This window comes from Nanorana parkeri, unplaced genomic scaffold, assembly GCF_000935625.1.
Source record: "Nanorana parkeri isolate BGI_ZX_2015 unplaced genomic scaffold, ASM93562v1 scaffold571, whole genome shotgun sequence".
NCBI lineage: Eukaryota > Metazoa > Chordata > Amphibia > Anura > Dicroglossidae > Nanorana > Nanorana parkeri.
The window spans coordinates 655,812-668,348 of NW_017306839.1; the positions used below are offsets into that span (position 1 = coordinate 655,812).

Here is a 12,537-nt window from a genome sequence, read left to right on the forward strand (position 1 = left end):
ATGTAGTGTAACAATTGTATTACCTCACTGGTCTAGGGGTTCTGAAGAGCATTCACCGGAGGTTAGGAACATGTGCGGAGTGCCCCTATTGACACCCATGTATAGCCAGCCTAAAGGCTCTCTTGTTTACCAGAAGAAAATTGGCTCCAAGCAACTCTCTGTTTTATCTGCTGCTAAGAATGTAATCCGCACTGATCAAGTAGCAGTTCTGAGAAACAATGACGCTGTTCACATTAAAAACTCTGTGTCCTTCCTCTGTCAGGATAATAAAGCATAGAACTCAGTACTTCGATCTGAATTGGTAATAAGAGGGAATAACAACAATGGATATTTAATATGTTTCAATGAAAGTGATTGAAATAGATGTTTATTGAGGGCCCGTTCACGCCAGGGCATTGCGCTAATCGCATGATACCTAGTGCACTTAGTGTGTAGTATCATGCACTAGTGTATTGCTTTGCCATTCATTTGAATAGAACCCCAAAAAACCTCCTTGTGCCCTCCTCTTGGAACGCTCTACTTTTTTCACTGACACACAGTAATATGGTGCTGCGCGCTGCACTGCAATGTACAGCTGCCGGGAGATGCATTGGGGGTGCCATTCCAATGAATATCACCGCAATGCACCTAGTGCACTGTGCAATAGCATGCAGTAAACACATGGTACAGTATCTGGAGTAGTTGCTCAGAGTTGGTGATGTCCCTACACTTTTTACCACCTGAAGCCAGGGAGGGGGTGCCAATGGTTCACTTTACAGGGGGTGCTGGTGGTGCATAGCACCTCTGGCTACTCCTTTGTCCATCCGTGCACGGATCCTCTCCCAATCAGCCCATGTGAAAGGGGCCTTACACTCTGAAAATACAGGATAGAAGTTGAATGGCGGATGTTGAGGAATGCGAATTGTTGCACGTGACGTCTTATTATTCTGCATTATATCAAACAAACTATTGTTGCAGCACATATGGTTTATTTGGTGCATAGTAGAATGTGTAACTGTCTTACGCTATCATCCTCTTTCTGCACGACTGCACACCTCCATTGTGCCGAATATTGACGGATTCATTTTCGGAAACTTTATTTATTGGTAGGTGTGAAAGTTTTTACACGAAAATATTTTTTTAACATCTGGTGTACAAGTCAGCTTTTGTTTTCACACTGAAAAAACTATTTGGCACATCCAAAGAAAAACATGTTTCTGTGTGCCAGATATTCAACACACTAACAATAGTTTAAAGGGCCCTGTGAATTTGCGCAGGACTGGCACACGTACAATTGCACCTTTTTGAGGCACATACAGCCGCGATTCAGGAGCAGCCTGCCCTGTAGTATTTTTGTTGTTTGGCTTATTAAATCTGCCTCCATGTCCCCTATCTTCAAAATACTATCAATGTTGCTGTAAAGAAGTGAACAACTTCTAATAAAAGGCAGCAAAACTGCAAACTCAGCTGGCTCATCTTCCTCAAGACTTGGGGCACAGGAGGAATGTGAGGTCAGGATACGCCCAGCCCTGTGTGGAGCGATCCATTCCAGCACACAGGGGACAATGGAATGCAGAATTTGTTTTATTTCCATAGCAGAAGGGGGACAAATTTCATATATTAAAGTATTCCTCAGGAAGGGGGCTCCACTGAGGGCTGTGCATGTAGGCTTTGCATTGTCGCCAAGGCAGACGCCTGTGAGCCTATAGCTTTATTTCCAGGGACGTCCCACATGACTGGCCTCGACTTTGAGTTTGTGTGCAGACTGATAAACAAGTTGAGTATAAATAGGGAGGAGACAGCCCATTGTGCAGAGCAGCAGTCTGCGGAGGACCAAGGGGCAGAGTAAGCTGTTGCATGTTAATAATGCTTGCTATCCTCTAATCTGCTTGTGCAGCTTCATTTCTTCTACAACTCTTCTCTTCTTTTACTAAACTTTATTTAAAGGAAACGTGCACTTTCAGACAAAGTCATCAGGGCTCTTTAATCATGGCTTGGTGATTGTACTAATGGCTTTGACATTGTAATGGCTGAGAAGGTTTTCGAGCTATAAAAAAGCAGTTGGGTACCCTTCAAGAACACTCGGGAGGATTTATCAACACTGGAGCAGACTAAAACTGGAGCAGAAGTGCATGGCAACCAATCAGCTTCTCTCTTTAGTTTGTTCAGTTAAGATTTAAAAATGAAAGAGAGAAGCTGGTTGGTTGACGTGCACAGCTGCTCCAGTTTTCGTCTGCTCCAGTTTTGATAAATTCCCCACTCTGTATTCTTTACCATTTCCCTGGATTTTGAGGGGTACAATGTTAGTACATTAGCAGACTAAGTTTGGAAGGGTGTGAAAAGTGCAGTTGCTATGTGCAGAGTGCCTTAAGCCTTTGCTCCCCATCAGATTCCAGCTAACTGCAGCAACATAAATTCTGATTGCTTGCTATGGTTTACTGCACTCTGAAAGCATTCAATTGTTCCTGAAAGTCTTCAGCATACGTGCCAGCATTTTAATTAAAGGGACATGTGGCTGCTAAAGTAGGAAAGTTAAAGTGTATGTAAACCCAAAATGTTTTTTTCGGTGTGTTTGGTATCATATTTCATCAAATACAGTTTTCATATGCATATGATCCTTTGTTAATCTGTTGCAAAGTTTTACGCCTGGAGGTTCTGCAAGAAAAGTCACTTCCTGTTGCAGACTGACAACGCTAAGCCACTGCTTCACAATAAGCAGAAGCATTGTCAGCCTGCCATGTGAGCTCCTTCAGTCTGCCACCGGGCTACGTGACCTGACAACGCTACTGCTGGTAACTGTGAGGCAGCAGTTTAGTGTTGTCAGCCTGACACAAAAGGTAATGTTACAGGTATTATATTTGGGTAAGAAACTTAACAAAAGAAACACAAAACAATTCTCAAGAAAACTGTACACCGTAAGACATGATGACAAGCATAAGAAAAACATTGATTTTAGCTTTACATACATGTTAACTCAATTTTTCATGGCTCCTACTCAATAGCTTCGATGGCTGCTCTAGATCTTGCACCTCATCACTCTCCAAAGTGGAGTGGGCTTCTCGGGGGAGGCATTTAGGAGAACAGGGGCTGTTGCTTCAGGTGCCACAGCATGCATGCAGTCCTTATACCACACCTATACCAGGGGTCAGCAACCTTCCACATTGAGTGTCATTTTCACAAGCATTAGACAACCATTGTGCCTGTGAACCATAGCGCAGTATAGTCTTGTAGTTTGTTTTTACTTGTTTAACTTGTCATTAGCAGTAAAATTATGAGTTCAAAATTTGGTTAACTGTTGCAGAAATACATGTTGATCCCCGATGCATGCACTTCAGACCTTGGAGCCACCCCAGTGCATGCACTTCAGACCTTGGAGCCATCCCAGTGCATGCACTTCAGACCTTGGAGCCACCCCAGTGCATGCACTTCAGACCTTGGATCTGCCCCAATGCATGCACTGCAGACCAGCCCCCATGCATACACTTTAGTGCTTAGATCTGCCCCAATGAATGCATTACATTCCCCCTAAAGCTTGCACTTTAGACCTTGGATCAGCACCAAACCCTGTACCTGTAAGAATGCAGATTTCAATGACATCAGGCAGGTGGGTGGGCCAGGCTTTGCAACTAAGACCCTAGTTAGCTGTCAGTTAAAGCAAAAAGCATTGCATAAGCATGTCAGAGGTTACCAGCACCTAGCCTATAACCCCTAACCTATACTAAAAGATAGATGTACACTGCTTTTCCTTTGCTGAAACCTTTTACAAATTTAACAAAAAATAATGGATAGAAACAGCTGAATGTAACGGGATGGCATCCAATCAAAAGGCAGCTTGGTTTAGTCTCCTCATTCTAAGCTGCTGATCGGTTGTCATGGGTTACTATACTTTATATCCTTTTTTTTTTTTTAAATAAAGATTTCATAAGCAAAACAATACATGGGAACTAATCAGAATTCACTCTGCTGAAAGACTAATCCATAGATTCTGATTGGTTGCTGCACTTAAGGAATACTACTTAGGAATGATATATCTTTATCAAATAAGGCTGTAAATTGTTACATAAGTCCGTATATATTTGTAAATATGAGACAGCAAATTTGATATCTAAAAAACACATATTGCTGGCTGCCGGCCATCCAGCTGACTTGAAGAGATAAGCTAAATGTAAATACAGTAATACCTTGGTTTACAAGCCTAATTCGTTCCGGAAGCATGCTTGTAATCCAAAGCGCTTGTATATCAAAGCGAATTTCCCCACAGGAAATAATGGAAATTCAGATGATTCCTTCCAGAACCCAAAAATATTCATATAAAAATGATTACAATACTGTACTGTAATATAATACTGTACAAAATATAAAGAAAAATAAACCAATTTCCGGTTACCTTCGTGGCTGGTGTGAGGGAGACGAGAGAGAGGAGGATTATTGTGCAGGACGACTTTCACCATCACTAACGGAATCACTGCTATCTCTTGGCTCAATGGAATCTTTTTCATTTCGTGAAACCTTAACAAGGAATCTATCCAATGTGACATTGCATTGTCGTTGAACAGACTCATCGCTCGCACTGCTACAGCCTTATTCGGGTGGTACTTTTCTACAAAATTTTGCTCTTAATGCAAGACATTTGCTTGTATATCAAGGCAACATTTTTCAGAAATGTTTGCTTGTCTTGCAAAACGCTCTCAAACCAAGTTACTTGTAAACCAAGGTATTACTGTACGCCAATTCAGCTTTTCAGATTCCCCAGCTACTGCTAAAAGGCTTCTGCTAGAATGTTTTAGAACACAACATTTTCTCAAAGAAGCAATTGCAAATATTTAAAAAGTCTTCTAATTACTTGAAAATTTCCCTTCTCTAAATCGTTTTGTTCAAACATAATTAAAGAATATTTTAAAGCTTCAAGTAAAAGTTTGGCATCACTCGTATGCACTTTGCTCTCACACTGAAAGGAGAACTATGGGGTCAGGGCTTTTCCCCATAGTTCTCCTTAGGGTAACGGGAGGACACAAACTAGCGTCCTCCCGTCACCCTAGGCTCAGTATACCGCGAGCTGTAGCTCGCGGTATACTGAGACGCCGCAGCTGAAGCGGATCCCGACAATTATGTCCGCCCAGCTGTGTGACTGACAGCTGCCGCTGCCTATCTAGAGGCAGAGCCAGCTGTACCCGCCCCCGTCCGTTCCGCCAGTCAGCGCTGACGGATTGGAGCGGGGAGTGGGGAGTGCAGCCGTGACAGGATCGAGAGGTGAGCGAACGCCGGTATGTGTTCGCTCACCTCCCGATCTACTGAGCCGACCTGTGACAGTCTCATTGTCACAGGTCGGCCAGAACTATGAGGTGAGTGAGGAGCACTCACCTCATTGTTCTCCTTGAATTCCTGTAGAAATAAAGGGAGTTTCTACATTTCATCTACAGTACCACCTGCTGGTGAATCTAGGTATGACAATGTAACCATAAAATGCAATGATATTATATGGATACCGTTATGATTTTAAAGAGGAACTCTAGAACCCCCCACCCCAACTGAGAGGGCTAACTACTCGTTTTGGTTTAGGGACTAAAAATATCAAGACGATATACTTTGTATATTTAATAATCATAATGTTTCTCCAATTAGACTTTGCCTTCCTTTCCTTTGTTCTTATTGTTTAGCTTGATGAAAGTGGCTTAATGATAGGTTGTTAGGCATCATTGCAAAATACTGCTCTTTGCTCTTAACTCCTTTTATGTTATGATAATAAGTGGGGGGGAATTGTTCTGTAGTCCAGCTGGTGTAAACTGGGCAGGGCTGATGACACTGCTTAGGATTTCAGTGTTGAGGCATTGCACTTTAATGCACAACCAATAATTACTCTAACTGCCATAATAATTGTACACTAAACATACAAAATAATGCTTTCCTCTAAGATACTGTAGTTATGCCCTAAAAATTTAGCTTTTTATAAGTTAAGCTGTATTGTCAAAGTAAAGACAAGTTAACCCTGCGCCCAGCTAGTCTAAACCTGCTGTCTGCTGATAACATTATTTGGTTTGGGCCAGCCTGACCTCCACTATTCAAGGTTTGGCATAGCAATTACTGTGAGAAACACGAGAGTAAAGCAGCTACCTCACCTAGCATCGCGGGATTAGAAACTTGATATGGGGATTGATAATAACAATTAGGAGGAAAGTACATAATAAGAGGTGCAGGGAATGATGTAACCTCTGTGGATTGGATGGAGGGTGCCTGGCTTTGTTCAGCTGACTTTACTTGTATGAAAGAATATTTTGTGCTCAGTAGAGTGTTTGCTTTGTTTTCTGGATACTTGCCATAGTAGGTGTGTAAATAACATGGATAGATTGGAACAGTGTGTTACCTGCAGTGATCCTTCTCTGCCAGATTTTCGTTAATCAAATTATGTCTTAAAGAGGAATTTGACTCGAGGACAAAAGAATAGTCACCAGTGCTGTTGGAGGTCTCCTTGCAGCAGATGACTCTCTCCCTGACCCCATGTGACCGGGCTGGACCAGTCATGAGGTATTGCCCTGTCACATGGGAAACAGTGCATGGCACGTGCTTACCCATGCTCAAAAGTGCCAGGTATTTTATTAACTTCTGGTGGACAAATGTAGTGGAACAGGAATGTGGAAGGGTGAGTATTTGCTGCTGGGGGAGGGGGGTTTATGTGACCCCTTTCCTTGGCCCATACAGGTTCACTGTAAGGAAGGACATTGAATTAGACAAAATCAATAAGCGCTCCCTAATGGTTAACCAACAAATCTCCATAAATACAAATATGGAAGAAGAATATAAAATTGTGAGTCAAATACAAAAAGTGCTTTCTGTTTGTTATTGCTATCTATGTAGAATTGTACAGACTTCACCTGGCCTTCTGTCCCAATGACCAACAAGGCATTGCTGAGAGCTCAACTTCCTGCAAAATATCCTCTAGGAAGCCAGTGGCATCAACCCCTAGTACATTTTTCAAATGGAGACTACAATCTAGAGAGAGGAAGAGGGTGGTTCAGCTCCCATCCAGCAATGACATGGGTCAGGACAGAAATCAAGAGGAAATATCCCCAACAGGACAAAGATGAACATTTAATATCTGCTCAGCGGATGGTTACACAGTAAATACATCTTGCAGTACCTTCAGCTTTGCATGGTGTTCATTCATCTTGCAGTATATTTAGTTTTGCATGATATTAATTTAGCTCTTTCATGTAGTGAGAATTTTCTCGTGTTACATTGATGGTTCTTTCCATTAATCCTGACTGTCTCCTTTGTCTTCTTGTAGGTGAGGCCCCAACATGTGGAAGGGCTTTGTTCTTGCCCTGGCTCTCTGCCTTCTCCCTTGGGGAGGGGCAGGGAGCCAGGGTCACCGAACGCTGTGTAAAAAACCACCAGATTGGAAGATAGGATCCCAGAGTCCCATGCTGGATGCAGATGGAACAGTCACAGTTGTGGCACTTCTTCAAGCAAGCTGATACCTGTGCCAGCTGCAGGCTTCCAGGTAAGGCACAGTTTAGCACAGTTATAAAAAAAATACCCTAAAGTCAAATAAAGAAGCCTAAATTCTACTATAAAACTTAAACATACCAAAAAAGGACATTGTTGGTCTAAACTTATTTTGATCCTATCAGCTTGGATGAACTGCAGCAGAAGTTGGATAATGAAAGCTATACAAACGTGTCCTTTATGGTCATCGACCACCAAGAGGAACGCTCACACCACGAACTGAAGTCCAGGGTCTCTGAGCGCATTCCAGTGTATCAGCAAGAGGAGGAGCAGCCAGATGTCTGGAGACTACTGAAGGGGAAAAGAAATGACATTCTCATTTATAACAGGTGATTGATGCCATCCATGTATTCATTCATATTCAGTAGCAGATGATGGATGTGTTAATACAAGGCAGAACCATAAAATCACCAACTTTGCAAATAACATTTAGTACCTTGATTGCTTTCTTGTGCTTCCACAGCCCCTTGAGGAAGCCATTACTTCCAGCGTTCAAATTGTGCCTGTCTGTTTGAACTTCAGACACAAAACCTGGCAGTCTGTGTTACATCTGGTTCCTAAAGGCTACAGCATACACTGCATGAAATATTTTTGGTACCCCCATAATGTTCCATAAAACTTGTTTTCTCAAAGAAAACCCGTTCTTTTGTATACATTTTTCAACTGTTAACATGTACAAACAGGGCAAATAATGATTTGATCCTCTGAAGGTTTTGTAAGTTTGCCCACTTACAAAGAAAAGAAAGGTCTATAATTTTTATCCTAGGTGTATTTTAAATGATGGAGACAGAATATCAACCAAAAATCCAGATAAAAATGTTATAAATTGAGTTGCAGTTCAGTGAGTAAAATAAGTATTTGATCCCCTACCAACCAACAATTATTTCTGGCTCCCACAGACTAGCTGTGTGGCACACAGATTAGTCCTGTCAATTTAAGAAGGTCCTCCTAACGACAACTCGTTATGTATATCAAAGACACCTGTCCACAGAATCTCTTTCTTCCATTTAAATCTCACCACCATGAGCAAGACCAAAGAACTGTCAAAGGACCAATAGGCACAAGATTGTAGACCTGCACAAGGCTGGAATGTTCTACAAGACTATCAGCACGAATGTTTAAAGTGGCATCTCCACTAGTGTTTGATTCTGTATAACTTGTTTCTTAAATCCCTGATAAAGGGGGCAGTGTACAGCTCCCAAAATGTGTTTGCCTTTTAAACACAACTTGTGTTTGGAATAAACTAATTTTTGGGCTTGAATGTAACAATGTGGCACTTCGATTCCAGATTTACCCATCTATTACCCTAATGACAGATATGTTCATTTTCTATGTTTTGTTTCAGGTGTGGGCGTCTGGTCAAACACTTCGAGCTTCCCTATGCGTTTTTGCAGTTCAGTTATGTGGAGGATGCTATAAAGTCAGTGTATTGTGAAAACACCTGTGGAGACTGCAAACACCAGGTATTGCTACTACCAGTTGTGAAAGTCAGCATGTCATGGTTTTAGTGTGTAAATTAGATGAATATTTTTTTTAAGGGGAAACCATTTTTAGGATTAGAAACCAAAGAACTGTAAATCTCAGTTCTGTTGTTGCAGTCTGGGCGCTAAATGTCCAATGGTGCTCGGCTCAAGCAGAAAGGAGCAGCATTTCTTATGAAACCCTTACAGCATGTAACCAGGACAATGCACACCGCATGATTAATTAAAATTACACCAACATTTTATTAAAAAAAAGATTAATACAAATAAACAGCTATAATGTTGTCTTGTAACTCTCAACTACAACCAAAAGCTTAAAATAGTGTACACCTTTCAGTCAAAACAACTTTAATTTTCTTTTTAAAATTATTAAATGATAATAATAAATTAATTCAATTTTAGTTTTACTTCTCAGATTTTTGTGTCCCCTAAGGGAAATTTTCCCCTACATGTGATAGGACAGAACAGGACAGAAAATGAGCTGGATTTCTCCAATAAAGACAGAGCACTAAAAACCTTTTTTTTTTCTGAATCGATTCAGCGGAGTAGATTAATGTTTGTCAATATATATAAAAAATAAGCCTTGATATTGCTCAGCATTGATTTTATAAATAGGCATAAAACTTTAGGAATAAACATTTCACATTACCAGTAAAATACCTTTTTTATATACCAGTCACATGTTGTTGCAAATTTAACTGAATTTAAACAAATGTTTAAAGAGTAATTACAAGAAGAAAAAGTTGTAAATGTGATTGTGTTAGGTAATGCTCTGACTGAAGAAAACTATTCATGATGTTTACAGGGACACCTGCAATACAGATCTAAAAAACTAGGATACAATTTCTGCTTTAGTCAATACCTGTAAGAGCCATGTCACTTGCAATCCTGTTGCTGATAGCAAGATGCCAGCACCAGGATCGCTCAAGAAACTACAACATGCTTCTATGTCATTACTCCCTCACTGACCAAAACAATGCAGAATCACCAGGAAGAAAGCAAAGTAATGACATCTCATAGGTTCGGCCTACGAGGAAGCAACATTGTGATAGTAGCAAACTTGCCAGCAACAAGTTCACTAGAGTGACATAAATATAACATTTGCAACCTGCATCTAAACTCAAATTGGGGATTAACAAAGATAATTGTTCTTTTTAGTGTAATTATCGGGGCATTTTCTGCAAATCAACAATGCCATTGCACAAGGTTTGTGTTCTGCCAGCTGCACCACATTACATTAAAAGATAACTGTTTCCGCTAGCGTGCACCAAAGTAATCAAACACTTGCATCATTATTCTAAGTTACAAACCATTCTAAAATGTACACCATTATCGCAGAGGTGTAAATACTCTAGTGATGGAAGGGGAGATAGCGTGGAGCAGCACTGCAGGAGGGAAAAGGTGAGGTGGATGTGTATGGACGGACAGCTCACCACTAACATACAATAAATTGTCATGCAACAGTTCTATTTATTTGGCGCTTAAAACACTAAATAAGTGTGCATATAAAAACTGGTGCTTTTTCCTCCATTCTCTAATCTCTCAAAGTGGATCTGCGGCCAGGCTATTAACATTAAATAATATATACTTAACATGCACATATTGCATATACAAGCAGTAAATACGTTTTAAAAACAAGCCCTCACTAACCTCTGTAGCCATAGGCACTGCTGAGCAATTCATCCTCAAAGTTCACAACAGAGGCACATTGTTTAAAGTAACACAGAGGTCGGTGTTTAACAGGTTAGAGCATCCTGTTCTTTGTTTACATTAGAAGGCTGCCAAATCACTGCTAGGAGAGAGATCAGGGGCTGATGAGCTGCCTCTGCCGTGAAGTTTGATGAATTACTCCACAGTGCTTCAGCTACCTTTACTGCATGTTACTTGAATGTCCTTAGTTTTCCTCATAGGTTCACTGTAGAAGGATGTTCATCTGTGTTTTGTCCCTTCTTGACATTTGCAACCAAGCCTAGGCCAAGGACATGGATGAAGCTGTCAGCCAGGATGGATTTATAAGCTGATTGTTATTGGTTTCCCCAAGAATAAACTTGTGCTCAGGTCCTCAGGCCCCCCCCCCCTTCATTGATTAAAAAGTGGAAGCTCACATAGCGCAAACTACCTGCATGTTTGCACAACCATCTTTTACTGGTTTTGTTAAACATACTCTGATATAAATAAACAGAAGGCAGTCGCATTGTAAAATACTGTATTATGTAGAATTTTCAAATGGATTAGGAGTTGCAGTACATTAAAAATATCTGTTCCTGTAGATTACCAGTGATGTGTGCAAGAAAGAAGAGGAAGTACCAACACAGGGTAAGGTAGAAGAAGAGCCGGTGGATGCACTGAAACATTGTCCACATCATCACCACCACCACCACCACCACAGACCTGGCCATCATCAGCAAGAGGAGGCCAAGGTGGCAGACCCTAGCGAACCGAACACCAATGTGCACAGGAAGAATCACCACCAACAGGGGGAAGATGGAGTAGAAGAAGTTGATGTCAGACCAGAACATCCTAGTGAGCACAGGGTAGCTGGGTCAGACACCCCAGCCGTAAAAAACAAACTCTGAAAAAAGTCTAAAAGCTGAAAGAAGCAATATCTCTGAGACTGGGAAGAGGAGTCAGGAAAGGCCACTAACAGCTGATGCTGACACTGCAGACAGCTGTCCTTTGAGACAGTACGAAAGGGAGTCACTTGACAGTGCAAGGGGGTTCTCCCAGCTTCCTGCAAATGACAGGAACTGCTGTCGGACAGCCCCTCAGAAGCCTGACAGTGACGTCTGCCTCCCGCTGCATGACAAACATCCAAAGTGGCCCATCCTGATGACAAGCATTCCTCAGTCACAGAGCATCGTGTTGCTTGAGAATGATCAAAGGGGACAGAAAACTGACAGTGACGGGAACTGTGCAAAGAGCACCAGTAAGCTGCTCAAATTACACAAAGTACCCGCAAAAAGCAGAACACGTGGCTTTCCAGCTGTGACTGAACTAGCTGTACCAGTGTCACCTTTCAGGAATAGCGAATGTGAAGTTCTAGAAGAGCTGGACAGTCACCTGTTCTCTAGTTGAGATCTAAGTCAGTAATCTTGTCTCCTAAGATCACTATGGTTAAACGTTGTCCTGCTGGAGAGTTCGGCAGTTAACTGCAGTGCACTTGGCTTCTAGATCTCCAGCATTCATCGGTATAACCATACAGGCCTAACATCCAAGCCATTTACAAGAATCTTCTGGGATAAGCAGATGTCTAGGGTGCTGTTCATGTATGTGGAGGTAGTTCATGTCACCTATTTATGTGACTTCTGGCAGGCAATAGATACTTTAGAAACACTGTACATATAACACTCCTTTAGTAGGTCCTGCTGCAGCCAATGCTTGTGCTTGTGTGCTACCCAGTGAATCCCATTTGGACTCTAACACCAGCCCACATTGCTGCAGGACCCACAAAAGCTTAAGGTTTTTTCAAGAAATACCAATCGCTAGACCAATGGCACACAAATAAGTGACATTTACTCCACTCCAGACATTTGGATATCCCAGAGTTGATATTTAACATCTAAGAACGCTTTCA

General features: G+C 41.5%; 1 protein-coding gene across 1 annotated transcript; it reads left to right on the forward strand.

The window, feature by feature from the left end:
• The first annotated feature begins 1,722 nt into the window (after positions 1 to 1,722).
• On the forward strand, positions 1,723 to 12,107 carry SELENOP (selenoprotein P). The gene is made up of 5 exons (XM_018562315.1): positions 1,723 to 1,824; positions 7,262 to 7,477; positions 7,608 to 7,811; positions 8,828 to 8,945; positions 11,234 to 12,107. The coding sequence occupies exons 2-5, from the start codon at positions 7,275 to 7,277 to the stop codon at positions 11,537 to 11,539; spliced, it is 831 nt and encodes a 276-aa protein (XP_018417817.1). The 5' UTR covers positions 1,723 to 1,824; positions 7,262 to 7,274; the 3' UTR covers positions 11,540 to 12,107.
• The last annotated feature ends 430 nt before the right edge of the window (positions 12,108 to 12,537 follow it).